The 27,872-nt window shown below is 44.5% G+C and overlaps 3 protein-coding genes across 4 annotated transcripts; all 3 read left to right on the top strand.

The window, feature by feature from the left end:
* Positions 1-237: 237 nt before the first annotated feature.
* On the top strand, positions 238-15,286 carry LOC113199533 (glutathione S-transferase theta-1). Of its 2 annotated transcripts, none has more exons than XM_026412536.2 (5): positions 238-433; positions 2,299-2,386; positions 4,247-4,397; positions 14,718-14,894; positions 15,072-15,286. In XM_026412536.2, exons 1-5 carry the CDS (start codon positions 322-324, stop codon positions 15,264-15,266), a joined length of 723 nt encoding a protein of 240 aa, XP_026268321.1. In that variant the 5' UTR covers positions 238-321; the 3' UTR covers positions 15,267-15,286. The 2 variants fall into 2 exon arrangements, with proteins under 2 accessions (XP_026268321.1, XP_026268322.1); XM_026412537.2 differs by having other exon boundaries at positions 14,718-14,907; positions 15,077-15,220.
* A 1,980-nt stretch (positions 15,287-17,266) lies between these two features.
* LOC113199532 (glutathione S-transferase theta-3) lies at positions 17,267-23,084 on the top strand. The gene is made up of 5 exons (XM_026412534.1): positions 17,267-17,466; positions 19,067-19,154; positions 21,358-21,508; positions 22,086-22,262; positions 22,567-23,084. Exons 1-5 carry the CDS (start codon positions 17,355-17,357, stop codon positions 22,759-22,761), a joined length of 723 nt encoding a protein of 240 aa, XP_026268319.1. The 5' UTR covers positions 17,267-17,354; the 3' UTR covers positions 22,762-23,084.
* A 2,271-nt stretch (positions 23,085-25,355) lies between these two features.
* Positions 25,356-27,358, top strand: LOC113199531 (D-dopachrome decarboxylase). Its single transcript, XM_026412533.2, has 3 exons — positions 25,356-25,528; positions 25,868-26,043; positions 27,110-27,358. Exons 1-3 carry the CDS (start codon positions 25,421-25,423, stop codon positions 27,180-27,182), a joined length of 357 nt encoding a protein of 118 aa, XP_026268318.1. The 5' UTR covers positions 25,356-25,420; the 3' UTR covers positions 27,183-27,358.
* Positions 27,359-27,872: the final 514 nt, after the last annotated feature.

Here is a 27,872-nt window from a genome sequence, read left to right as displayed (position 1 = left end):
TGAAACACACTACAACAGGATGCACTTTGAAGACACTGTGCTAAGTCAAATAAACCGGTCACAAAAGAACTGAAACTGGGACCTCCTCGCGCCTCCCTCGCCTGCTCCAGCGCATCTATCTGGTCTGAGGTCCTGGAGCACCAACCTCTAGGACACACCTCCCCTCAACCACGCCCACACCCTGTCGCTCCACTCACCCCTGCCAGGCTCAGCTGCTAAGGCAAAGTGTCCCAGCGCTGGAGCCGCCCAACACGGACAGGTCAAATATCTATCGTCAACGTTTTTGCTGTGTTCTGGGACTTGCAAGTCGCCGCCGCCGCCATGGGCCTGGAGCTCTACCTGGACCTGCTGTCCCAGCCCTGCCGCGCTGTGTACATCTTCGCGAAGAAGAACGGCATCCCCTTCCAGCTGCGCACCGTGGAGCTGCTCAAGGGTGGGCTGGGTCTGGGGTTTGGGGAACTGAGAGATCGGGAAGGGTCACTCTGGGAGGCACAAAAGCTTAGGGCCACTTCCCGTGCCACCCACTTCCTGGGGACATCGCTGGTCTGGCTTTGGAAATCTTGTGAGAAAGGAGAACCAGCAAGGAGATCCAAGATTTGGGACTCCCCTAAACTCTGCTGTCCCATGGAATAGACAACAGGGGCTCCGCTGAAGCCAAATGATAGGGTGAGGAGTTGAAAGGCCTGGTGCCCATGAAATAGGTGTGACCTGGGCCTTAAGATAGACGACCTCCAGAAAACAGATGGTTGAGAGAGGAGAGGGGTTAGGGAACCGAATGTAGTTAGGTCCCTCCCTTGTGGTCCCCAGTCCTGAGACTGCAACAACACAAAGAGGAGGCATTGCTTTGGGAACTTGTCTTTCCAGCTCTGTCCTTTACACTGTCCTACAGTGTATTGGGGTCCCTTTTGTCCCTTCCTTCTTCTGCTCCTCCTGTTTTGCCTTACTTATCTTGTCCTCTGCCTTCCTTTCCTGCTGCCAAGGGAGACTGCCCCCATGGGGTGTTCTGGGAGAAGGACCTCCCCCTTGGTGAAACCTGTTGTTACATATTTGAGCAGGAGTGATTGTTTCTCTTACAGACCTGTAGGGATCCTCAAGGATAGCTGACAGACTCAGGCTCAAATCTGGCAGAGGTGGGGTGCTAAGAGGAGGTGGCTGCAGCAGAATATAGGTGGTGTTGGGTGATCAAGCAGGGTGACTCTATTTGGCTCAGCTTTCTGGCTGAGTTCTCCCAACACCAGGTGCCCCACTCTTGGCCTTTGTGCCTTTTTACAGCCTGAAACTTCACCTCCACCCAACCTCCTCTGGGGATTACCCACTTGCCTTATTCAGGGACTGCTTTTACAGAGTATAGGGCAAAGGAAAGGGCATGGTGGACAAGGAGATGTCAAGCTGGCTGTCAATTATAGAGGTGCAGAGGGAGAGGTGCCTTTTCCACCAGAAAAGGAGGGGAGGATGCCGTTAGTGGAGGAACAGTCTGAAGGAAAGAGGGTAGCCTCAAGGGTGGAGGGAAAAGGTGATCCAATGTAGCTTTGAGGAGATTCCACTTGAATCCAGGGTTAATGGTGAACCACTGAGGGCCATGGGGCAGAGCAGCAATAGACTTAAGTGATCTTAGAAGCTTTTCTGAGAGTGTCTGAAGGAGCAGAAACCATTAAAACAAGCTCAATACAGAGACCAGGTTCTCAAGGGACACTGGGTCATTCCTTGCAGGAGTTGTGAGTAGGGCAGGAAATGAGATTGTCCCAGCTTCACCAGAACCTGAAAGCAGGGCCAGCTCTGTAGTCCTAGAGCCTAGGTCAAGGGGAGCAAGGGAACACAGATGGGCAATAAAGATTGATAACAAGTAAATAGATAGCAGAGAAAAGCCAATTTATTTAAGTGTTTCGTCAGACTATGGGGTACAGGTGCTGTTGGAAGTTAGAGATCCACTTAGGTGACCTGCCCTTGCAGCTTGGGGACACTCCAAGCATGCGTTTATGAAGCTGGCAATGGTGAAAAGAGGAGGCCTAAACATCATTCCCTGCATACTGAGCTCTGTTGTCGGGGTGGAGAGGGGTTGGACAGAGGTAGTGCCCGTGAGGACTTGTCAAAGGGTGTCAAGGTATATTTTGTACCAGCTGCCAGAACAACCACCCCCTCCTTCCACTGAAGCCCTCCACCAGTTTGTCCCATTCAGGAAAGCAGACCAGTGGGGAGAAGAACCATGAAATTGGGCCTGAGCATCATAGGGAGTGGGCCCAGTCTACATGGAAGGCTCAGCCTTCTCTTCCCACCCCTGTCATAATGGGCTCTCCACAGGCCAGCACCTCAGTGATGCCTTTGTCCAGGTGAACCCCCTGAAGAAGGTACCAACCTTGAAGGATGGGGACTTCATCTTGACTGAGAGGTAATTGGGAACCTGGGGCTTCTGCCAGGCCTTAGCAGAACATCCTGTCCTAACCCATAGATAGTTAGAGACAAGGAAACTAAAGACCTTAGAGATGAAGTGTTCCTCTACCCCATATCCCACAGAGAGTTGGGATTGGAAGCCAGACCCCTCCCTAACTGTCATCTTTTCTAGTTCACCAGGATGGTTGGAAAAGCAGGTACCTACTTTACCTCTGTACCTGTCTCTTGTTTGTTGACACAAGTATCCCTGGGACAGAGATTTGGGGCAGGAGTGGATGGCATTTCCCCCACCATAGGGGCGGCCCTCTGGCAATCTTAGGTCAGGATGGCCTGGTGGTATCTGGATTACCCAGTGTCTCCATCTCTGGAGCCACTGTAGCTTCCCTATAGGGCTCCCTTCTGGGAGACCCTCTATACATGTGGATGTTTTATATCACAGCAAATCCCAAGAAGTTGAAATCTCCCTCTTTAGGAAAGGCCAAACCTTTTCCCAGTTTTGTCACATGAGTCACTTATTCCAAAGCAAGGAGAACCTAGAATTTTGAGATTTCAGAATCTTTGAAATTTTGAGATGCATGCACCCCAGTGAATTCCTCTGGCTTTCTCCCAGCACCATTCTTTCCTTTCTGCTGCCCCCAATGTCCTGAGCCCTTGTGTCAGCTCAGGGTTGAGCACCCTTGTGTACCAGCCAGGAGCAGTGAGCAACTTCTCCATTTCTCTTCTTTCATCCTGGAGAGGTCCATACTCATAGGGACCCACAGCCCTCCTCACAGGTGCCTTGAACAATTATCTGGAAGCAGAAGAAGCACCAGAGAAGCTTGCTCAGAAAAACCGAGGCAGTAAGCTTGGGTGTGGATGCAGGAATCTTAATAGGGAACATGAGCCAGTGGCAGATACAGAGATTTTCTTACTTTTGGGTTGTGATATCTAATCATTGGGTTACGCCAAGTTCCTGAAAACTTTCCTATAGTCCCAGTGAATACATCCTCAGTGTCCTTTAAGGGTCATCCCCATCCCCATGCCATGACAGCCCTCATAATCCAGGTTTGGAGAAAAAAACTAGGGCCATGCCTGTTCTGTTGTTCTAGGATTCTGAACACCCCAGTGTTTCCTGAGTAAGGTTTTTTTTGTTTGTTTGTTTGTTTGTTTTTTGTACCAGGGATTGAACCCAGGGGCACTTAACCATTGAGCCACATCTCCAACCCTTTTTTATTTTTTGAGCCAGGTCTTGCTAAGTTGCTTAGGGCCTTGCTTAGTTACTGAGCTGTCTTTGAACTTATGATCCTCCTGCCTCAGCCTCCTGAGCCACTATGATTATAGGCATGCGCCATCATGCCCATCCTGAGTAAGGTTTTAAGGGGCTGAGCCATAGTGGTTGGTTTAGATAGAAGCTGATTCTTAACAGAAAGAATGACATAGAGAATAGAGGGATGATGATGTTCTTTTTGAACAATCAGGTAATCTGAGGCTGGTCTGAATGACAAAGAATGAGAGTATACACAAACCAGAAAGGACTGAGTTTCCTCAAGGCTCATTTAGATGCCACCCCCTCTAGGAAACTCTCTCTGATCCTCTGATCAGAAACTGTCTCTGAACACTTAATGGGATACTCTGTTGTGAGATTTTCCCTGGTGGTAGGAAAAAGTTGGGTATTAGCCCCAGAAAGACTCCCAGCTTTGCCAATAAGAGCTGTATGCCCTGAGGCAAGTCTCTTCACCTTTCTAAGCCTGCTTTCCTTCTCTGGAAAATAAGGCTTATATCTTAATAGATTGTCAGGAAGATCAAAGAAGGTACTGGGTATTAAGTCCCTAACATAGTGCACTTCCCCCACCCATTTATGTACCCCCTATACCCACAGTGTGGCAATCCTGCTCTATCTGACACACAAGTACAAGGTCCCCGAGCACTGGTACCCTCAGGACCTGCAGACCCGCGCCCGTGTGGATGAGTATCTGGCATGGCAGCACACAACTCTGCGGAGAAATTGCCTACGGGCCCTGTGGCATAAGGTGAGGCTGGAAGGTTGGGGGATGGAGATAGGTAGGACCTTATCCCAAAGGGATTTGGGCAACATCCAATTTACTTCAGTTAGGGTATTTCCTACAGTGCTGTAGGAAATTAGTCCTTCACTAATTATTTCTTCTATCTTACTCAGATAGTTGTTAAGCCCATATGTTATACTTTATTTAGGATATGTAGATTCATTTCTAGAAATTTTATTTGGCTGTTTTTTTAGTTTCCATTTTTCTGCTAAATTTACCATCTGTTCACCCGGCCTTCATTAATCTTTTTTTCTTTTTTAATATATTATCATTGTGACTTAAAAGTCTTTGCCAGGTACTGTGGTGCATACCTGTAATACTAGGTGCTCAGGAGGCTAAGGCAGGGGGATCATGAGTTCAAAGCCAGCCTCAGCAATTTAGTGAGACCCTAAGCCACTTAACAAGAACCTGTCTCAAAATAAAATATATATATAAAAAGGCTGGGTATGTGACTCAGTGGTTAAGTGCCCCTGGGTTCAATCCCTGATACAAAAAAAAGAAAGAAGAAAGAAAGAAAGAAGAAAGAAAGAAAGAAAGAAAGAAAGAAAGAAAGAAAGAAAGAAAGAAAGAGAAAGAAAGAAAGAAAGAAAGAAAGAAAGAAAGAAAGAAAGAGAAAGAAAGAAAGAAAGAAAGAAAGAAGGAAGGAAGGAAGGAAAGAAAGTCGGTTAATTTCAACACCTCAGTCCGCTGATTTTTCCCCCTTTTGATTATGGATCACATTTTCCTACTTCTTTATATGTTTCATAAGATACTATTCAATGTCAAATATTATATATAAAATAAGAATAGAGATTGAAGTATATAATAAACACTCCCAGGAAGGGATTGTACTTTTGTCAGGCATCCAGGGTACAAGGCTTATCTTCCAGCTAATAAGGAGGTAGGTTGGGTTGTGGCTTCAGGTAGTTTCAATTTGTCTCTTGTTTCAAATACAGATAATCCCCAACTTACAGTGGTTCATTGTATAATTTTTCAACTTTAGGATGGTCCATTCAGTAAAGACCGTACTTTGAATTTTTATCTTTTTTTCTGGCTACTGATATGCCATATGATATGCTCCCTGATGTTAGGCAGCAGAAGCAAGCCATAGCTCTGGTGTACTTAGTAACAGTGTTAACAGTGTTACTAAGCTGTAATGTTTAGTGTTAGGTTGGTGGTGGCGATTTGGTGGCGACTTAGTGGCAACTTAGAACAAAGCAGCCCACCGAAAAAGAACATCAATCAGATGCCGGCAGAAACGCCTGTCAATCAGCCAGATCTCCTGACTAACGCCTGTCAATCAACAGGACCCCCTGACCAATCCTGGAGTTCAGCCAACTCCCCTGACCAACTCCAAGGGGGCAAGGGACTCTAAGAACACCTTTTCCTGTCCCAAGCCCTTCCCTTCCTGCTGTAAGCCCCATAAAAGTCCAGTCCGGTGGATCTTCCACGCGGTTTCTCCTCAGACCCTTCTCCTGTCCCCTCTGTGGGTCTGATCGAGTTCCGCCCAGGAGTGATATCTCAATAAAGTCTGTTCAGCGATCCTTTTAAATCTGCCTCCTTTGGCCATTGCCTGCCCTGACTGATCTGACATTTAGTACATTAGCTATGTTAAATGCTTTTTGGACTTATGATGTTTTCAAGTTAATGATGGGTTTATTGGGACCTATCCCTATCATAAATGAAGAAACACTATATTTTGAAGGTGGGACTGTGTCACTGGTTCACTTCAGCAGGGCTCTGGAATCTAAGCACAGAAGATAGAGTGATAGGTGATTTCCAGGGGCTTGGGGAAGGGGTGCATGAGTAGTTAGGATTAATAGGTATAGAGTTGAATTTTTGCAAGATAAAAAGAGTTCTAGAGGGGCTTGGGGAAGGGGTGAATGAGGAGTTATGATTAATAGGTACAGAGTTGAAATTTTGCAAGATAAAAAGAGTTCTGGAGGGGCTGGGATTGTGACTCAGAAGTAGAGTGCTCGTCTAGCACACGTGAGGCACTGGGTTCAATCCTCAGTACCATATATAAGTAAAATAAGGTATTGTGTCCACTTACAACTAAACAATAAATATTTTAAAAAGAGTTCTGGAGATGGCTCCACAACAATGTAGATCTACTTAAACTATGTACACTAAACTATATACTTTGAAATACACCCTGTGAAAGTTGCTGATACCAAAATGGAGTCACTTATGTCAAACTCCAATAAATGGAGATGAGGAAGGTCATGTAAAAAGAGCTTTCATGAATACATGCTTATAACTGGATGTAACACAAGACATTCTTTTTAAAAAATTATAGTTATGGATAGAGACGGACTGCCTTTATTATATTTGTTTATTTTTTTAAAGTGGTGCTAAGGATGGAACCCAGTGCCTCACGTGTGCCACTCTGCCACTGAGCCACAGCCCCAGCTCCAACATTTTTCTCCCCTACACACTTTCCACATTTTTGTTGATGCATTATAGTTGTACATAATGATAGAATCTGTTGTTACATATTTGTGTGTGCACACAATATTACATTATAATTTGGCCAATATCATTCCCCAGCCCTTTCCCATCCCCTCTGATCCCTGATTCCTTTCGCTACTGATCTCCCTTTGATTTTCATGAGATCCATTCACCACCTTTCTTTTCCTTTTTCTTCTCTAGCTTCCATATGAGAGAAAATATGACCCTTGACCTCTGAGATTGGTTTATTTTTTTAAAATGTTTATTTTTTAGTTGTAGTTGGACACAACACCTTTATTTCACTTATTTGGTTTTGTTTTGTTTTGTTTTGTTTTTAATGTGGTGCTGAAGATCAAACCCAGGGTCTCACACATGCAAGGCGAGCGCTCTACCACTGAGCCACAACCCCAGCACCCCCCCCCCGCCCCCCAGATTGTTTTATTTTGCTTAACATAATGAATGGTCTAGTTTCATAGATTTTCCTGCAAATGACACAATTTCATTTTTCTACTGAATAAAACTCCATTGTGTATGAATACCACATTTTCTTTATGCATTCATCCACTGATGGATATCTAGGCTGGTTCCATAGTTTGGCTATTGTTAATTGTGCTCGGTATGTATGTATCACTGTAGTATGATGACTTTAATTTTTTAGGATAAATACTAACGAGTGGTATAGCTGGGTTGTATGATGATTCCATAACTAGTCTTTTGAAGAATCTCCATACTGATTTCCATAGTGGTTGTATTAATTTACAATGTCACCAACAGTGTAAAAGTGTTCACTTTCTCCACATCCTCAACAGAATTTATTATTATTTGTATTCTTTTTTGTTTTGGGCACCTTTGTCTAGTATCAGATACCTGTATTTATGTGGGTTTGTCTCTGTGTCTGTTTTGGTGCCAGTACCATGCTGGGTTTTGTTACTATAGCTCTGTAGTATAATTTGAGTCCCAGTGTTGTGATGCCTTCAGGATTGCTCTTTTTGCTCAGAATTTCAGAATTCCTTTGGCTATTCTAGGCCTCTTATTTTTCCAAATGAATTTTAGATCGGCTTTTTCTAGTTCTGTAGAGAATGTCATTGGTATTTTGGTAGGGATTACATTGAATCTGTAAAACAGATTTTGATAGCATGGCCATTTGTACAATATTAAGTCTACCTATCCAAGAACATGGGAGGTTTTCCTATCTTCTATGGTCTTCTTCAGTTTCTTTCTTTGGTGTTCTATAGTTTTTATTGTAGAGGTCCTTCACCTCTTTGTTAGATTAATTCCCAAGTAATTTTTTTGAGGTTATTGTGAATGGAATAGTTTTTCTAATTTCTTTTTTAGCAGATTCATTTTTAAAAATATCTTTATTTTTTTTATGTGGTGCTGAGGATTAAACCCAGTGCTGGGAGATATTGATTTTTATGGCAAACCATTACTTTGCTAAATTTGTTTATTGGGTCTAGAAGTCCTCTGGTAGAGAATTTTTGGTCTTCTCAATATAGGATCATGTGGAAATAAATAGAAATAATTTTAAAAAGAAATAATTTGAGCTTTTTTTTAAAAAAAGTGTTTTTTAGTTGTAGTTGGACAGAATACCTTTATTTTGTTTATATGTGGTGCTGAGGATTGAGCACTCTACCACTGAGCCACAACCCTAGCTCTGAGATTTTCTTTTCCTATTTATATTCCTTTAATTTCTTTTTTTTTTTTTTTGCCTGATTATTTTGGATAGAGTTTCAAGGACTATGCTGAAAAGGAATGGTGAGAGTGGGCATCTTTGTCTTGTTACAGTTTTTAGAAATGCTTTCTTTCATTGATTTTCAATTTTTAGGAAATGCTTTCTGTTTTTCTCAGTTCACTATTATGTTGGCCTTGGGTTTGTCACATATATCCTTTACAGTATTGAGGTAAGTTCCTTTTGTTCCTATTTCCTCTAGTGCTTTAAACATGAATGGGTGCTGTACTTTGTCAACTGCTTTTTCTGTGTCCATTGAGATAATCATGTGATTCTTATTATGAACTCTATGGGTAAACTAAATTTATTGATTTTTATATGTTGAACAAATCTTGCATCCCTGGGATGCAACTGGGACTTGATCATGATGCACTATCTTTTAAATGTGTTTTTGTTTATGGTTTGCTAATATTTTATGAATTTTTGCATCTATTTTTATCAAGGATGTTGCCCTAAAGTTCTCTTTCCTTGATGTGTCTTTATTCTGGTGTTGATATCAAGCTGATATTGGCTTTGTTGAATGAATTGGAAGTGTTCCCTCCATTTATATTTCATGGAATGATTTGGGTAAGATTGATATTAGTATATTATATTCTTTGATGGACTGGGAACACTTGGCTGAGAATCCGTGTGATCCTAGATTTTACTTTGTTGGAAGATTTTTGGTAGTTGCTTCCATTTCATTACTTGATATTGATCTGTTTAAGTTTTCTATATCCTCATGGTTCATTTTGGGTAGCTCATATTTTTTTGTCTAGGAATTTCTCAATATCTTCAAGATTTTCTAGCTTTTTTGAGTGTAAATTTTCAAAATAGTGATTTTTTTTCACCTCTAATTTTGTTCATTTCAGTCTTCTTTCTCTTTCTTTTGGTTAATTTGGCTAAGGGTGTATCAATTTTGTTTATCCTTTCAAAAAACTAACTCTTCATTAATCCTTTATTTTTTTATTCTTAATTTCATTAATTGTGGTTCTGATTTTAATTATTTTCTGTCTTCTACTGATTTTGGTGTTGAAATTAAGTATTTCTTAATTTCTCCCCGATTTCTTCTGCTACCCATTAATCATTCAAAAATATATTATTTAATCTGCAGATGTTAGAGTGGTTTCTGTTTTTTATCTTGTCACTGACTTCTAATTTCATTCCATTATGATCTGATAGGATGCAAGGAATCTCTGTTTTTTTGTATTTGCCAAGATTTGCTTTGTGACCTAAAATATGATCTATTTTAAAAAATGTTCCATGCGCTGCTGAGAAGAAAGTAAATTGAGTCATTGTTGGATGAAATATTCTATAGGTGTCTGTGAGGTTCCATTTGATTGATAGTATTTTTTAGTTCTGAAGAATATTTATTTAGTTTATGTCTGGATGATCTATTTAATGGTAAGAGAGGTGTGTTGAAGTCACCCAGTATTCTCATATGGTTATATGATATCATTATATTATCATATAATCATATTTGATTATTACTATTTAGAAGCATTTGTTTTTAGTATGTAGATGCACCATTGTTTTGGTGCATACATATTCATAATCATTATGTCTTGTTTTTTTAAAAAACATATTTTTTAGTTGTAGATGGACACACAGTATCTTTGTTTATTTTTATGTGATGCTGAGGATCAAACCCAGTACCTCACACATGCAAGGCAAACGCTTTACCACTGAGCTTCAGCTACAGCCCATGTCTTGGTTTTTGATGATTCCCTTAACCAGTATGAAGTCACCTTCTTTATCTCTTCTGATTAATTTTGGCTTGAAGTCCACTTTGTCTGATATGAGAATAACTACCCCTTTTCTTTACAAGTACCATTTGCATGGTATAGCTTTTCCCATCCTTTCACCTTCAATTTGAAGATGTCTTTGTCTCTAAGTTGTGTTTCTTGAAAACAATATTTTCTTGGTTCTTGTTTTATCTATGTATGTATGTATGTATGTTTATATGTACGCATTTATTTATTTATTTATTGAGACTGAGGTACTTAACCATTGAGCCACAACCCTAGTCTCTCCACACAAACCACCCGCCTTGTTTTTTTGGAGACAGGATCTCATTAAGTTGCTTAGGACCTCAGTAAATTGCTGAGGCTAGCCTCAAACTTTCAATCCTCCTGAGTCAGCCTCTCTAGTCACCGAGCTTGTAGGTGTGCACCACTGTGCCTGGCTGGGTCTTTTTTTTTTTTTTTTAACCCAATCTGCCAATCTATGTCTTTTAATTGAAAAGTTTTGGTCAGGTACATTCAATGTTATTATAGAGAGGTGATTTTTATCTCCTGCCATTTTGATTTATTTCTAATTTTTTTTGTTTTCTTTTAAATATTTTTTAGTTGTAGTTGGACACAATATCTTTATTTTATTTATTTTTATGTGGTGCTGAGGATGGAACCCAGGGCCTCACACGTGCCAGGTAAGTACCGTACTGCTGAGCCACAACCCCAGCCTCTATTTTTAATGTTTAATTCAGACTTGATTCTACTTTTTTTTTTTTTGGTATTTTAGATTAAACTCAGGGGCGCTCAACTACTGAGCCACATCCCTAGCTCTTTTTTTTTTTATTGTTGGTCTTTCAAAACATTACATAGTTCTTAATACATCATATTTCCTAGCTCTTTTTATATTTTTATTTAGAGACAGGGTCTCACTGAGTTGTTTAGGACCTAAATTGCTGAGGCTGGCTTTGAACTTGAGATCTTCCTGCCTCAGCCTCCCGAGTCCCTGGGATTACAGGTGTGCACCACCATGTGCAGCTTGATTCTACTTTAAAAAAAATTTCCACTGGTTTATTTTTCCAAATGAGCAAAAGGCTATTTACAAATAAGCAGATCTTCAATCACGTATATTAAAATGGCAAGCCTACTAAATGTTTGAAATATAAATGAAAAAAAATGACTAAGGCACATTTGATCTATGAGTTAAAAACAAACATTCTGGTTTAATGATGAAGTCATTTCACTTTTGTCCCTAAAACACATGAGCACTAAAATTGTCCAAGAACACTTAATATTTAGTACAATAGGAATGTAAAAATTAAGGAGGGAAAAAAGTGTCTTCAAAAGGAAATCTTTGGAGATTGGATTACTGCAAATAAAACATATCAACTACACTCCTGGTACACATAAATATTGATATTAACAGGCAGTGATGAAATGGCAGAGCTCTAAACAATTGATATTAAATAAATTCAAGGTATTCAGATGCCTTGATTCTCCTTTAATTGAGTATTATTCCAGTTAATTCATCCCTATATTGGTTTTCATTTTTATTTTTCATGAAATATTGAGTTTGTTTTGTTGGTCAGCCTTTGTGGTTATGAATTCTTTTAGTTTCTATTTATCCTGGAAGGTTTTTATTTCATATTTAATTCTAAAGGATAATTTTGCCAGGCATAGTAATCTTGGCTGGCACCCATTTTCTTTCAAAGCTTGATATATTCCAAGCCCTCCTGGCTTCTAGGGTCTGGGTTGAGAAATCAGTTGAAATTCAAACTGGTTTACTTGTACATATGACCAGTCATTTTTCTCTTGCAGCTTTTAAAATTCTGTCTTTATTCTGTATATTAGGAATTTTTATTATAATGTTTCTTAAAGTAGATCTATTATGATATGTCTTTTTGGAGTTTTATATGTCTTGAATTTCCATCTCATTACTAAGATTTGGAAAATGTTCTAATATTTTATCATTGAAAATATTGTGCATATCTTTCGTTTGTATTTCAGAGCCTCTTGTACCCTAATGATTCTTAAATTTGGTCTCTTGATGTTATCCCAGATTTTTTTTTTAATATTCTGGTCATGATCTTTTTTTGTGGTCAGCTTTATTTTCAAGATTATGTGCTTTCTCTTCGAGGCCTGAAAAATCTATCTTCAAAGTGGTCTAATCTTTCTGTTGAATTTTTAGTTTGGTTTATTGAGTCTTTCATTTTTGGGATTTCTGTTTGATTATTTTTTAGGATTTCTATCTCTTCATTGGAATGATTCACTTCCTATATTTTCTATTCTTACCTCTTCTTTTAGCCACAGATTATTTTGTGAACTTCTCTCTCTTAGAAACCCTGGTTTGGGTGACTATCCAAGTATTGATACTTTAACTCAATGTGTGGCCTCTGCTGATCTCAGTACCAGCACCACTTTGAGAGAAGTCACTGAACCCTACTTACCTCAATCACTTTAGAGCCAAAGCACACATTATATAACCTATGAAAAAAAAAACTTGTTGATAGTGTTCTCCACAGTTCCTCTAATCCAGGTATAAACTTGAGGAAAGTTCTGGAACAAGTTGAAAAATTAGTTATGTCTAGTTGTTAAGTATAATAAAATTTGTATAACATTATATGAAGGCTGAAAGGGGGAAGAAGAAAGATTAGGCAAGAAAGAAAAAAGAGGGGAGGAAAGAAAAGATAGAAAATCACAATAAAAACAAAGATTAAAATAAATATTAAAAACAAAGGAGAAAGAGGTGGGTGGGGGTATTTCAGGTAGCAACAGATGGTAAGAAGAGGGAGAATAGTGAGCAAGAGAAGGAAGTATAAATTTGAACTAGGAAAATAAAGAAATAGAGAATGATTCCAATTAATGTTTTAAACCATAAGGAGAAATACATTGAAATGGGTTGAAGGTACAATGTTGGCTATTAGGGTAACAATTATCAATCAAGATAAAGAGTGATATATATGCTCAAATTTGGCATTGGAGTTATTTACAGTAAACCATGTCAAGGCAAAGAAAATTCTTGTTGAACCTTGGTGTGAATTTCATTAGGATTTCAGACATTTAGAAGATGTCCATCATTCTTTGACTTAGGATCCCTCCAATGGTTCTGGGGCACAGGAGCCACTCCCCTAGTTGCTATGGACATCCCACCAGTGTGTTCTGGTTTATCAGGGACTTGCTGCTGATTGCTCAGAGGGTACAGAGGATATGATGCTATGTCTGTTGGTTGTTTCTATTGTGTGCAGGAGTTTGGGAGTCAGGACTCCAGGCTGTCCCTCTGATTGCTGTGGGTCACTGTGTATCCACACCCCTTTACAGGATCTTTTTCATGGTAAGGTAGAGCCTAGTGGCTCTCTGCAAGCACAGGCCCTAGGGTTGTGGATTTTCTGCAGGTGATCTGTGGTGCAGAAATATTCCCCCTGGCTAACACAGCTCACTGATGATGGATTCTTCTGTCTCAGCCACCTGTGCACTACAGCCTCTGAAGAGGTGACCTCCAACAAGACTGAAAAGCTCCAGCTAGGTCTGTCTTGTGCTTTTGACGCAGCCAAGAGATGCAGTAAACTTGAGATGGTTGAGGCTGCTACCTGTGAAACATGGCATGCTGCTTTACAGCAAACTTCTTCTAAGTAGAAGGAGTATACGCTAAAATAATGTTAAAAAATAGAGTATGGAAAATAGACAAACCAATAACATGGTTGTTTATTATCATATCAAGTATTATGTACAGCACATAATTGCATGGGCTATACTTTAGCATGACTGGGAATGCAGTAGGTGTGTTTATACCAACAGCATCACAATACATAATACTTTATATGATAATGGATGACTAAGTTACCAGTTTATGTATTTACTGTACTATACTTTTTATCATTGTTTTAGAATATATTCCTTCTACTTATAAAAAAATGACTGTAAAATAGTTCGTTGTGTTATACCAGCAGTAGCTCATCCATTTCTTGTTTACCATGTCTCTTGATTTCTTCAACAGGCCATTTTGAGTGATTGACCTATGCCAATCAGGTTTAAGTACACTCTGTGATGTTTATACAATGATGAAATCTCCTAATGACGCATTTCTCAAACCATATCCCCACCATTAATCGATGCATGATCTTAGGCTAGTTCCCTCCCCACAAAGTATTAAAACCATTGTTCAGGTCCCCATTTGAGTGGTTCTCAAAGAGGTTTGAGTAATTTTGTCTGATACCCCAATGGCTCAGCCAGTCAGAGATCAGGGAAGCAAGAATATACCTGGGAAAAGAAATCCCTTGGAAATTTCCTTGTAGGCCTAGCTAGGTCATGGAAAAAAAGATGCATAGAACCAAAAATCAACTCCAAAGTTGGGGGTCTTGTATTCCTACAACCATGGCTAGGCTGTTCCCTAACCCCCCACTTTGCCTGCCCCCTCACCAGGTGATGCTCCCTAATTTCCTGGGTGAGCAAGTATCTCCCAAGACACTGGAAGACACAGTGGCTGAATTGGATGTGACCCTGCAGTTGCTCCAGGACAAATTCCTCCAGAACAAGGACTTTATTGTCGGACCCCACATCTCCCTGGCTGATCTGGTAGCCATCACTGAACTCATGCATGTGAGTGCCGTGGGTAGTGTGGGCCCACTAGATGGAGGTGCTGAAGTCCTATTTATGCTGTCCTGGCTGCGAAATTATGCTTGTGCATGGAAACCCCTGCTGGAGTACTGGGGTCCACAGACCAGACAATGAGGTAGGTCCTCAGCTTTACCTCACTCTATTGTCTTCTTCTTACAGCCCGTGGGTGCTGGCTGCCAGGTCTTCCAAAGCCGACCTAAGCTGGCTGCATGGCGCCAGCGAATAGAGGCTGCAGTGGGAAAGGACCTCTTCCAGGAAGCTCATGAGGTCATCCTGAAGGTCAAGAACACTCCCCCTGCAGACCCCACTATAAAGCAGAAGCTGATGCCTGGAGTGCTAGCCATGATCCAGTGAGCTTGGAGCCCCCCCCCCCCCCGGGCCCCGGCACTGTGAACACGATCACAAAGCACCTTCATTTCCAGTGTGCTGTGGAAAGCAAGCCCAGAGAGCAAGAGTTACTTGCCCTGATCCCACTGCCAAGGTTCCATCACAGTCATGATAAGGACACAAACCCAGACCTTTAATCACTGCATTTTATTTTTGAAGTTTAGAGAATAAACCTAGGTTCAGACTTATTTTGTTTCTAGCTCTGTATAATTTATTCCCTTCCTCTGTCCTTGATCCTGGTCTTGGTCTCTATCTGAAAGACAACCCCCTTTCCCAGTGAGGGTTGGCTTCCTCCTGCCGGTTGCTAAAAATTAAGTCACAAATGCCCCGTAGCCTTCTAGTTCCTGGGGAATGATTTGTCATACAGCCTAGGGGTCTGTAGGCATCTCATGTGTTATTGACAGGCATGTTTACTGATCTATCAATTGGACTGGCCAGTCTCCCAGGACATGGCCCTTTGGCATGTAGTATTGTTAATCACCAGTCCTGCATCTGTCCTGAGGAATTGGTCAGGAGGAGAAAATTCATGAGTTCAGGCCTACAGGGGCTTAAATGCAATGCTTAGGCACTTAGATACAAACTGTAAACAGGAACAAAAGTCTCAGATTGCATTTTAGAATAATATTCTGGTTGCCAGTGGGATTTGGATTGGAGGACAGCCAAGGAGGAAGCAGGGAGATTGGATAATTAGGGCCAAAGGTGATTTGTGAAGAATTGGCAAGCAGTGAGAGGCAGAGAAGAGTGGAGAACTGGCTCCTTTCAGTTTGGAGAGGGCTGCAGCACTAATATCTTAAGAAGACTTTCCTGGTTCCTGGGGGGGGGGGGGGTATTGAGATAAGGGAGAAATAAATGTTTCTTAAATGGGGACTATTTGGAACCAGGAAGACAAAGATCTTCTTAAGCTTCCCAATAACTTATCCTCTTGCCAAGAGACATTCTCCTAATCTTGGATTTGGGATCGAGGTCTTCACATCTTGGAAGGCTCTCAAGGGAAATGGTAGTGCCATAATCATAGGACTTAGGAGCTCCAGAACTGCAGTTGGAACCGAGCATGGTAGTGCACACCTGTAACTTCAGCTACCTAGGAGGCTGAGGCCGTTTGGTCTCAAGTTTAAATCAGACTGAGCAGCACAGAGCCTGTCTCAAAATTTTAAAATAAGAAAAAAGGGCTGGGGATGTAGCTCAGCGGAGGGAACCATGGTTTAGCATGGGTGAGGACTCAGATTCAATTCCCAGTACCAAGTCCAAAACCAAGACAAAACAAAAACATGCAATTGGAGGAACTTGGCCTTGCAAAAGGGATGGGGAAGTTCTGTACAATCCCAGGCACACCTGCTGACCTCTGGTTAGGCTTCACAGGGCTCTAGCTTCTTGGGGAGAGATTAGCGAAGTGTAATGAATAACACATTCCTTCACGAAGTGTAGGGCTGGCCTCAGTAGAGAGCAAACAGCGCCCCCCCCCCATTCTCCCCAGTCTCCATCCTGAGAGCTAGGTCCAGGCATGGGAGGGGAGGCTGTTGCACATCCGTTCTTTCTCTTTTTGGACCCCAAGCCACTCCTCTCTCAGGAGGGTGGAGGGAGGAGGCTTGGGCTGACAGCAGACAGCACAATCTTTCCATCCTAAATTCACTGAGGGTCTGTGTTGGAAGTGTCCAAGGTAAGTCTATGATCACCTCTCTCTCTGCTCCGTCTGACAAAGATGGATTTTGAGTCCAGGGGTGGTATCTGACCTGGCAGCGAGACCCGAGGTGGTCAGTACCTGGACCCGCCTGTCTGAGCCCTCTCCAACTGGGAAGAAATCCTTCAGCCCAAATTCTCTGAGGGGGCGTGGAGGAGCAAGACAGTGGGGACGCCACTGATTGGCCCTAAGTTTCTTGAGCCATCCAATGAGCGGGGAGGGCGTGGTCGGGCCAGGTTCCCAGTTGGTTGAGCTCTATGGAGTAGGTGTTCAGCCATTCCTGCCCAAAGTTCCGGTTGCAGCTCCTGTCTTGGCCTCCTGGCCAGACCCGTAGATCTACACGCCGCTTCCCCAGCCGACCCACTGCAGACCTCGCCATGGTCCTGGAACTCTATCTGGACCTGATGTCCCAGCCCTGCCGCGCTGTCTACATCTTCGCCAAGAAGAACGGCATCCCCTTCCAGCTGCGCACCGTGGAGCTGCTCAAAGGTGGGCTGGGTAGGCAGGCTGGGGAGTATGGGCGGGGTGTGCAGGCGGTCCTCTCCCTGTAGGCGTCGCTTCGTGGTCCAGTGTACAAACTAGAGGGAAGCCCATCCTCTCCAGTGTGGAAGCCTTTGCATCAGTTGTCAGTTGTGTATTTTTAAGAACCCTAATCTTTGCTTCGTGAATACAAGACATTCTTCAAAACATAGAATAAAAGGGAGAAGGCAGTCCTTGGATAGAAGAGGCAAGTGGAGAAAGGGCCAGACTATCCTCACCTCTAGGATTGGAGAAAAAGATCGAAATACCTCTTCATTTCCAAGATGAAGTTGTCCCCAACTGTTGCGTTTCTGCATCCTCCGGCAGGAGATGGCCCCCACTTGGAGGTCTTCTCTTCACTCCTATCTACTCCATCTAGTTTTCTTCTACTTTCATGTCTTCCTTGCCATTCTTCGGCTTTTTTTTTTTTTCCTTGCTAATGACTTGCTCCTGTCCCTGGTGGTTTCCACCCACTGGCAGGGCTCTTAGGGCTCTGAAGAGCCCTGTGGCAGGGCAGTAGGGAAGACCAGCACTCTTACCTTAGAAGCAGTGTTGCTAGTCTGACTGACCTGGAAAAACAGCTGCAGCAGAATCTAGTAAAGGAGGCAAGAGGTAACCAGCCCAGATGAAGGTCCCTGCTCAGCTGAGCCCTCCCATTGGCCCAGCGTGAGCCAACTGCTTTGGGACATAGTGTGGGTACAGGTAGTTTCTGGAGGTAGAGTGGGCAGGGAAATGGTGTCCATTCAGTGTAAGGAAAAAGACGCCCATAGGTAAGTCTATGATCAGCTGAAGGCTGGCTTGGTGGAGGCCCCCTGACTCCATACATACTAATTGGGCACTTAGTGTACCCTCCAGCATTAGGCTGGGCTTGGATATAGGGTCTGTGGAAGTGATTCAGACTTGGGAGCCCATTTTTTAAAATATTTTTTTATTGTAGATGGACACAATACCTTTATTTAGCTTATTTATTTTTATATGGTTCTGAGGATCGAACCCAGGCATATATATGAGGCAAGCATTCTACCACTGAGCTACAACCCCAGCTTGGGAACCCATCTTGAGAAGGGAGTTTTGAGGGTTTGGCACAGGAAAGAAAGAAGTGCTGAGCTGTTAAAGGCTAAGTGGCTGAATGGGGTCTGTGTTCCTGGATGGACAGATGGGAATAAGAGTGGCTGAAGCTCTGGGATTGTGAACAGGTCACCCAGCCTGGTTTGAAGGGCTTGATCCCCCTCCTTTCCCCCAGGGTAGGAAGAGAAATCAGAAGGGAAAAAGTAGAGCTCAGAGAGGGGACTAGAGTGCCTGACATGGATGGAGCTGGCTGAGGTGTCAGATGGATTATGCTTCTAGAGTATCACCCTCTCCTCGGGCCCAAGTTGAAATTCTGCTTCGCACAGGCTCCATTTGTGTGGGCACAGGGAAGGTGAAGTGATATATGATCCAGAGACAAGCACAGTGTTCACCTCTTCCTGTATGCTCCCAAAAGCTGGTACCTGAATTTAGAGGTGGGGGCAGCCAGAGACTTCAGAAGACTTGGAGTTCTCCACATTTACCTCACTGATCTCTCCTGAAGGTCAGCACTACACTGATTCCTTTGGTCAGGTGAACCCCCTGAGGAAGGTGCCAGCCCTAAAGGATGGGGACTTCACATTGGCTGAAAGGTAATGGATCCCTGGCCTGTGGCCAAGCCTGTGGGGCCACTCAGCCAAGCCTGTCTATGTTCACTGTTAATGGCTGGGACCACAGCTTGTGTGTCCCAAATTCCCGTGGAGCTGCAGGGTATAGTGTGGGCAGAAGCAGACAGAGGTGTCCAGGGCTAGGAGGGGCTGTTGAACTTACGGAACACCTGTTTGCCCCTGTATGGTACAGATAAGAAAACAGGATGGGAGAGGGCAGGGATTTCCACAAGGTTGTAGGCCAAGACTGCTTTCAGGCCTCTTCCCTGCTAATCCATGCCTTAGAAAGAAGGAGAATGCTAAATGTGGAATAGTGGCAGCACTGGGTATCTCAAAGCAATCACTGCTTCCTTATATCCTCGGGTGAGTGATATTTCCCTGGGAGATTAAGGAAACACCCAGTGAGCTCAGTGGCTATTTACCAAGCACCCAACCGCATCGGGAACCATCCAGGCCCTGTCCTTGAACAGAGGACATGTCTAAGCCCTGTGGTGCTCACATTCTAGAGGAAACTGACAATCATGACATAAACAAGTGGGGGTTCTGTGGAGGAAATAAGTGAAGGTGCAGTTTTGAGTGGGTGGTCAAGGGAAGAACTGCTGAGGGGGTGGCATTTGAGCAGGAACTTGTAGCCTCAGATGCAAGGTATGTAGAGAGAGTGTTCTGGTTGGAGGGAAGAACAAGGGAGAAAGTCATTAGGTGGGACCTTGTTTGGGGTGCAGGCTAAACAGCAGGGATTCGATATGGCTGTGGTGAGAAGGCAGAGCAGGAAAGGGGAGGGCAGGGGAGGGAAAACTTGGGCTTTTCCCGTAGGTGAGTGGGACCATTGGAGGGTTTGAGCAGGGGTGTGCCACGACCTGCTCTATTAATTTAGAAACTGGTGAGGGACTTTGGTTGAGGGATTAAGAAAAACACACAACATTTAGACAGAAAAGCGGGGTCAGGTGGAAAACTGAACTCTGAACTCTGACTGAGAACAGTGACCTAGAGCTGGCCTCACATTTTTTTTTTTTTTTTTTTTTGGTACTGGGGATTGAACTCAGGGGCATTTGACCACTGAGCCACATCCCCAGCCCTATTTCATATTTTATTTAGAGACAAGGTCTCACTGAGTTGCTTAGTATCTCGCTTTTGCTGAGGCTGGATTTGAACTTGCCTCCTCCTGCCTAAGCCTCCTGAGCCACTGGGCTTACAGGTGGTAACTCTGTACTTTTGTACAGAGGAATGTTAACCCTGTACAGGGGAATCCCAGTGCAAGTGCACCACAACCATGAGGTAATCTGACACCTTAATTCACATCACCGCTCCCTACAGAGGAGAACTATGTTTCCTCTTATATGTGAAATGATCTCCCTGCCTGCGGTGAAGAAGTCTACCAAGGAAATACAGGAATAAGGTGCTAGGCCCCAGCTCAACATGGTGGTGGTACACCATGGAGAATGATTGACTCTTAAGTTCTCTTCAGAGTCAAATAACTGCATGATCTCTAGAAAGGCTGGACATGAGTGGGAAAGATGGGGAGCCAAGGTCAGCCCAAAGGGTTGGTGACTGAATGGTGGTGGTATCCTTTACCAAGGTCACAAAGTATCTTCTTGTTGGAGCCAGATTCATGCTCACAGCCACTTGGCTGTAGAGCCTGGGGCTCAGGCATAGTCCAACACCCAGGGAGGCACAATGAGCTCTGGGGGTCAGGTTGCACACACCAGACACAGTAGGGAAACCGATGAGAGGAGGTGAGGAAAAGTTTCCTGGATGAAGGGGCTAAAAACTTTGAGCAGGTCGGGAGAAGGTGAGACCGGGTGGCAAGTAATGTCCTCATGTCACCTAGGAGAATTCTCCCAGTCTCAAGAGAATCAGGAGGGGCAGTACCCTTGCTGGCTCTGCCCATCCTTTGGATATGGTGGGGAATAGTATTCAAGTTGCTCTAATCCCTCAAGACTCACTGGGTACCCTTTCCTCCTGGAAGTCTTCTCTGAGTCCCTGGCTCCTTCCGAAATCCATGGCATTTTATTTCTCATTTGGCATCCTTTGTTCAGATGATGAGATGGCCCAGTGTAGAGCTGTGTGACCTTGGGCAGTCACTTGACCTCTCTAAACCTCTTGTTCCTGCTCTGTATAATGTGGATAGTGAAAATGCCCCCACCAAATGGCTGAAGGCATGTCCTCCACCCCTGCCATATTCCCATAGTGTGGCCATCCTCTTGTATCTGAGTCGCAAATACAAGGCCCCTGATCACTGGTACCCCCAAGACCTGCAGGCCAGAGCCCGGGTGGATGAGTACCTGTCCTGGCAACACACCACCCTGCGGAGTTGCTGCACCAGGGCCATGTGGCAGAAGGTGAGTCATGGGAGACAAGGACACCTCTCTGAATGTTTAAGTGATGGTGCTATTTAGAATCTCCACTCACAATTGAAGAGAGATCAGCAGAGTAAATGAAAAGGATCAGGGAGCAAGAAGAAGAGGGAAAGGGGAAATAATGGGGAAAGATATTGGACAAATTATTATATCTTGTGTATGAATGAACATGTAACAATGAATTCCTCAATTATGTGTATTTATAATGCATCAATAAAAATGTGAAAACTTTCATTCACATACAAGACCTTAGAACACCAACTTTTGGAATACCAGAGACTTCCAGTCACAGTGTTGATGAACATGGACTAACTACGTCCCAGGGTGTTCCTATATACTACTTGAGAATTCTGGAGTTAGAGGTGGGGGGGGGGATTTGGCCAGATGACTGTTGCACTGGGGAGGGCTCTGTGTTGAGGAGCCATGTAAAGCTTTATGGAGGAACATCTTGGGGAGGAAAAAAATAAACTGTGGGACTGGTATTGAATGGGATAAGGGCAGGAAAAAGGATGGGCATTAAGTGAAGCCTGACCTCCTCTCTACCTGCGGGCCCACCCAGATGTTGTTCCCTGTGTTCCTGGGCCAGCCAGTGCCTCCTGAGACACTGGCAGCCACTTTGGCTGAGCTGGATAGATGCCTGCAGCTGCTTGAGGACAAGTTCCTGCGAAACCAGGCCTTCCTTACTGGATCCCAAATCTCTGTGGCTGACTTGGTGGCCATCACAGAGCTGATGCATGTGAGTTCCATGGGGTAGGGTGAATAGTGAGAATTCCTGTGGGGAGCTAACGTCTCCACTTACATTTCCGATCCTGGAGGAATCACTTCACCCTCTAAGCATCAATCTCCTCATCTGTAAAATGAATCTTCATAAGCCCTCACTGCAGGGATGTTGGGGGACTTCCAGTGTGCCCTGGGAGGGGGACCCCCAATTTCTCACACACGGTGAAGGAGGGAAAATTCAATCTGAGAGCCCTAAAGCAGGTCATGCTGCCTTGTGCTTGGTTATACACAGCCCCCTCCCCACTTTCTCCTCTCCATAGCCTGTCAGTGCTGGCTGCCAAGTCTTTGAATGCCGACCCAAGTTGGCTGCATGGCGCCAGCGTGTGGAGTCTGCAGTAGGAGAGGACCTCTTCCAGGAAGCCCATGCAGTTATCCTGAAGGCCAAGGACATTCCTCCAGCAGACCCCGCCTTGAAGGAGAAACTGAGGCAGGCATTGCAGGGTTTGTTGCAGTGAGTGAGTGGCCCTGGCCAGTAAAATTACCAAGGGAAATGCTGGGTTGTCAGAATAAAGAGATGAAGCTGCTTGTTTCCTTTGCTGTAAGCAGGACATGTCCACACAATCTGTTCACAGTTCTATCCAAGTATCAGGTTTGCATTCCTTTTGTGTCCCCATGACACTTTTATTAGGCTTCTACCTGACCTTTGGAGAGAGCTTTAGTAAACACATAAATGGCCTTATCCCTCTTCTTTGGAAACTTTCCATGTATCCCCACTTCCTTGAAGTTAAAGTATAAGTCATTGCACGTGGCATTAAAGATCTTGCTCCTACCCCTACAAGCCTCCCTGCCTCCTGACTGCATTCATTTCAGACCCCTGTCCTATTCCTACCTTGGCCTCCAATCTTTGGCTCATGCTGTTCCCTCTTCACCTTCTCTGCCAGATACTACTCCTGTTCTTTGGCATTTGGCACCATGTTGCTTCTCCAGGGAGACATCCCTCACCTCCCCATCCCCAGGCAAGAACAGCTGACTTTATGGGATCCTCAGCTCCAATGTTTCCCTCCTTCAGTCCTGGCAGGGAGCAAGCTCCATGGCCCCTGGGCTGAGCACATGTCATAGATGTTGGGTGACCCTGTGCAGAAGTCTGATCTGGAATGACCTTGGTCTACTAAGTCTCTCTCCCTCTGTAGGAGACAGGCAGGGTACAAGGCTGTTTCATGAACCTCTTTGCAGAGAGAGCAGTCCCTGGTTAGGAAAGCCCTGTTTCTGGCCCCAATAGCCTTGTTCCCCCATACCTATTCCTGATCCCAATCACTGTCTTCTTTATGCCCAACTCTAGGTCCCAAACTTACCAAGGTTTAAGTCTGTGTCATAGCCTGCTTGTTCTTATAACACAGACCCTCTGATATCTTGAGTCATTGTATAAATAAACTGCTAACAGAATTAGCAAGGTAATGACAATCTCTTAGCCCACATGTCTTCCTACGAAGACCACTTTGATATGCACTCTTAGAATTTCTTATGTGTGATTGAACAGATTGTCTTGTTTTAAACAACTTTTGCCACCACTCTCACAAGAGGGAACAAAGGAGGAGATGCCCTTGCCCAAGGGTCTTTCACACTCTCAAATGCACCTACACTTGCCACTACAGGGTCTTGATTTAACATCTGAGCAGCCATCTTAAATATTAACCACTATCTTAAGAGATAAGTTTCGCTTTCCTGTATTTCCTCTTACCCGAACTCCCCCCACCCCATTATTGACCTACCACGTGATACTCTAAGCCAATCCCAGAAGGACACCATCCCTTGACTCTGGAACTACTCTTGGTGCCATTGACCTAAGCCATGCTATTCCCCACCCACCTAGCTCTGATGCAGGCACCCGAGTCTATCCCTTAGGGCCATAACTACAACTCCAAACCCCTACCCCACAAAAGCTGAACACCCAACCTCTCCACTCTATAGAGGGATGGCCTTTATTTGTCAGCTTTGACAAATAAACCTTTGTGTGGATTTCTACCTCGTCTCTGTCCTTCATTTCCCGCTCTCCTGCCTCTTGCTTGCTCACTTTCCTTTCAGTCACCAGGATTCCAAACTGAGAGAAGGGCAAATTCCCATATTGAAGGTGAATTCTTTGACTATGGAATGGTGGCAAATGGTTTAAAAACAAAAACAAAAGTTAAACCTGTGTGGCAATGGTTATTAGGGTCGAATGAATCTATAAAGGCCCCTACAGACCTGTTAGTATTGGGAGTATTCAGACCTGCACATTAGTGAAGCCAGAATTAGACATGCAGTCAGCATAGACAGGTAAATCAAGTCACGTCAGATCAAGGAGGCCAATTTTCAGTGAGTCCAGGAAGTTGGAGACAGTCCCCTGAAGGATTGAAGTGTTAATTCCTTCAGAGACCTTCCTCTGCCCTTATCAAGAACTTGCCCCTGCCTCCAGCCTGTTGCCAGTGTAACCTGTTCCAGGAATTGCCCCTCCCTATAGGGAGCCACAGGTTATTAATTGTCCTTGGCTGCTTCATCCTGCCCTTCTCCCTTGAGCCCAACTGTTTCCCACTTTTTGGCCATCCCACCCAGCATTCCTGGGCCTAGTCACCTACGCAGGAAGGAGAAGGGGAAGAGGGCAGGAGAACAGAGGAAGCCTAAGACATAAAAAGGGCAGAACACCTCACCTATTAGGATACCAGCTATGGCCCCACTTCTCCCTCCTGGAAAAAGTCTATGTTACCCCTTCTTAAAATAAACCCTGCTTTATATGCTTCTGTGAGGATGCAGAATTTGTCACTGATAACCAGCAGTATCATCATAAGCATGGATTAGGAATAGTTTAGCGCAACAACTCAAAGTCAGGAAAGGGAAAATCACGACAGGCCGCCGCGCCCCGCCCCCCAGGAGTGGGCAGGCCGAGAGTGGCCAACCTCCAGTCCGAGGTGGGATTACACCTAATTTACTGGAAGGTAGAAGTACCGGAAATTTGGTGCCCAGCTAACGTGACTGAAGGGATGGGGTGGAACTCTGGAAGCCAATCGGAGAGCACTGGCTCTGCCCAGCCAATGAGGAGCTTGGTTACTGCGGCGCTCCGCCCCCTCTCCGTATTCAGCTACTGGAAACGGGACCTGGACTCTGCGTTCTTCGCTGTAGTCCCTCTCGCTGTCCACCGATATGCCGTTCATTGAGCTGGACACCAACTTGCCTGCCAACCGCGTGCCTGCTGGGCTGGAGAAGAGGCTCTGCGCGGCCACCGCCGCTATCCTGGGCAAACCCGAGGACGTGAGCAAGGGTCTGGTTTCCCTGGGAGCTTGGGAGCCAGGGGTCGGGCCCAGTCCATTCTCTGCCTCTCCACAGGGACCACCCCCACCCCCCACCCCTCCGCATACACCAATCTTCTCCCCAGGGACTTTCATAGGCCGGCCAACCTTTGACCTTTCGTGCCCCTGTCGAACCCGCAGCCCTCTTTTCCCGGCCTGCCCTTGTCGCATGTTCCCTGCCTGACCTCCGAGGGCCCATCCCGGTGTCTTGACCCTTTGCGTCCTGGCTCTCACGCGGTCCCATGCCTAACGCCAGACCCACCGGCTCTATACTCAGGTGAAACTTTTGTATTTCTCGCAGCGTGTGAGCGTTACTGTGCGACCGGGTCTGACCATGGCAATGGGCGGAACCACAGAGCCCTGTGTCCAGCTGGTGGTCTCTTCTATTGGCGTCGTGGGGACTGCAGAGGATAACCGTGGCCACAGCGCCAAGTTCTTTGAGTTCCTCACTAAGGAGCTGGCCTTGGACCAGGACCGGTGCGTAGCAGTAGTGAGGATCCCTTTGGTACTGATGTGCAACCAGAAATATTTCAGGATCCTGTCTGAGATTGAGGGAAAGAACATTGGCCTAGATGTCTAGGCCCAGTTCTGGGTCCCTCACAGGTGGGGGACCCAAAAGAAAACTAGAAATGAACCATCTCTGCTTTCTAGCCTCCTCTTCTGTGAGCAGAGAGAGGAAGGTTAAATGACCTCTCTAACCCCAAACCTGGAACACTGTGATAAGGTTAAAATTTCCTGCTGAGTGAAAAATATTCCCTAGCCAAGCCTATGTCTGTGAGGAACTAAGGACATGAGAAACTTGAAAGGACCTTCCAAATGAAGCCCTTGTTGACTCAGGGAGGCTGGTGAGGAACAGTTGCTCCTGGTGGGTGTTCAGATTCTTAGACTGAGGAGAGAGAGTAACTCTAACAATAAATTATGCATTAATGCCTACTGTGTGCCAGGAACTCAACACACATGATCCCATTTCATCTGTACAAGCCCTGACCCCTTAGTGAAGACCTGCCATCCCATGAGATAGATGACTGCATTTTGCTGACTTGGCAGATGGGGAAACTGAGGCTGTCACCTGCTGCCAACCACCCATCCCCTGCCAACCTGTCTCCATCCCTGATGCTGTTCACCAAGAATTTCCTGTTATCTCTGAAAAGGGCACATTCATGGACTTTATGGTCACCCTGTGCCTGACCCTGAGTCAGACTTTGAGAAAAAAGAAGTGCCTGATGCCTTGAGCATACCCCATGCAGCCTGCATTTAGGAGGGAAGACTGTCCCTCTGAGCCCACAGACTGGCAGACTCAAATGAGCACATAGCATACCCACTAAGGCCATGGTATTGTGTCTCTCTTGGGTGGGCCATGCTGATGTGCAGCCATCATCTTGTACTTGATAGTCCCATTATCCTGTTTGAGACCAGGAGAAGATCATTAACTTGGATGAGCAGGCTGGTAAATACTTCATGGGCTGATGAGGGAGCACCTGGTAGGTGTCTTGCAAAGTGAATTTTTTTGAAGGAGCTGACATCCTTTCTCTGTTTCCCAAAGGATAATTATCCGCTTTTGCCCCTTGGAACCCTGGCAGATTGGAAAGAAAGGGACCGTCATGACATTTTTATGATTGGCACAAAGGATCCAGGGCATCTGTGAGTTGGCTGCCCCTTCCAGAGTATACTCTTGGCAGAGTCAAGGCCTGGTGGATGTCACCTTTGGGAACCCTTGTGCAGATTTGTCTATGATCTCATAGTTTTTTTTCTCCCATATCCTCTTGCCAAATAAACAAGGAGCTCTTCAGCATTCAAACATGAGTTCTTTACTTCCCTACTCCACTCCCCAGCATCCTGGTCCACTATGGACAGAGGGTAGGTTTATAAAGAGGGGACCCTAGGAAACATGGATGTGGGATGTTTCCTATTTTTAGGGCTGCTGTTTGATATATTTACAGTGCTAAAATATGTGGGTGGGTCACCCAGCCTGGAGGTTCTGCTCTGTACACCCATGTGCAGAGGGTGGGAACATGGGAGAAGCTGTTCTAGCCTGGAACTTTCTGTACTCTGCTGATATCCTGAGAATCCTAACCTCAGTCTGGGTTGACCTGGACCCTTAGTTGTCTTTAGTTTGCTGTGCTAGCCAAAAGAACAGGGTTAGCTTCATTTCAGGGAACTTCCTTGGACCTCAATTTGCACCTTGATTCTTGCTGAGAATTCTCTGGAGTGGTTCACTTCATATAACCTATGCCAAACATGGGACATACAACATCCACCAGCATGCCAGCTGTATAAATGCAATGTCTGCAAGTATAAACTGGATG

The sequence above is a fragment of the Urocitellus parryii genome, chromosome 3, assembly GCF_045843805.1.
Source record: "Urocitellus parryii isolate mUroPar1 chromosome 3, mUroPar1.hap1, whole genome shotgun sequence".
Classification (NCBI taxonomy): Eukaryota; Metazoa; Chordata; class Mammalia; order Rodentia; family Sciuridae; genus Urocitellus; species Urocitellus parryii.
Note: the sequence above shows the minus strand (reverse complement) of the source record. Positions and strands in the feature narration are given on the sequence as shown.

What these genes read in the sequence shown, in the direction of transcription:
- LOC113199533 (XM_026412536.2), top strand. Translation starts at nt 322, where the DNA reads ATGGGCCTGGAGCTCTACCTGGACCTGCTGTCCCAGCCCTGCCGCGCT. An exon ending in GACTTCATCTTGACTGAGAG is followed by an intron (nt 2,387 to 4,246) that starts GTAATTGGGAAC and finishes CTATACCCACAG; the next exon opens with TGTGGCAATCCTGCTCTATC. An exon ending in CCATCACTGAACTCATGCAT is followed by an intron (nt 14,895 to 15,071) that starts GTGAGTGCCGTG and finishes TTCTTCTTACAG; the next exon opens with CCCGTGGGTGCTGGCTGCCA.
- LOC113199532 (XM_026412534.1), top strand. Translation starts at nt 17,355, where the DNA reads ATGGTCCTGGAACTCTATCTGGACCTGATGTCCCAGCCCTGCCGCGCT. An exon ending in GACTTCACATTGGCTGAAAG is followed by an intron (nt 19,155 to 21,357) that starts GTAATGGATCCC and finishes ATATTCCCATAG; the next exon opens with TGTGGCCATCCTCTTGTATC. An exon ending in CCAGGGCCATGTGGCAGAAG is followed by an intron (nt 21,509 to 22,085) that starts GTGAGTCATGGG and finishes GGGCCCACCCAG; the next exon opens with ATGTTGTTCCCTGTGTTCCT.
- LOC113199531 (XM_026412533.2), top strand. Translation starts at nt 25,421, where the DNA reads ATGCCGTTCATTGAGCTGGACACCAACTTGCCTGCCAACCGCGTGCCT. An exon ending in TCCTGGGCAAACCCGAGGAC is followed by an intron (nt 25,529 to 25,867) that starts GTGAGCAAGGGT and finishes TATTTCTCGCAG; the next exon opens with CGTGTGAGCGTTACTGTGCG. An exon ending in CTGGCCTTGGACCAGGACCG is followed by an intron (nt 26,044 to 27,109) that starts GTGCGTAGCAGT and finishes TGTTTCCCAAAG; the next exon opens with GATAATTATCCGCTTTTGCC.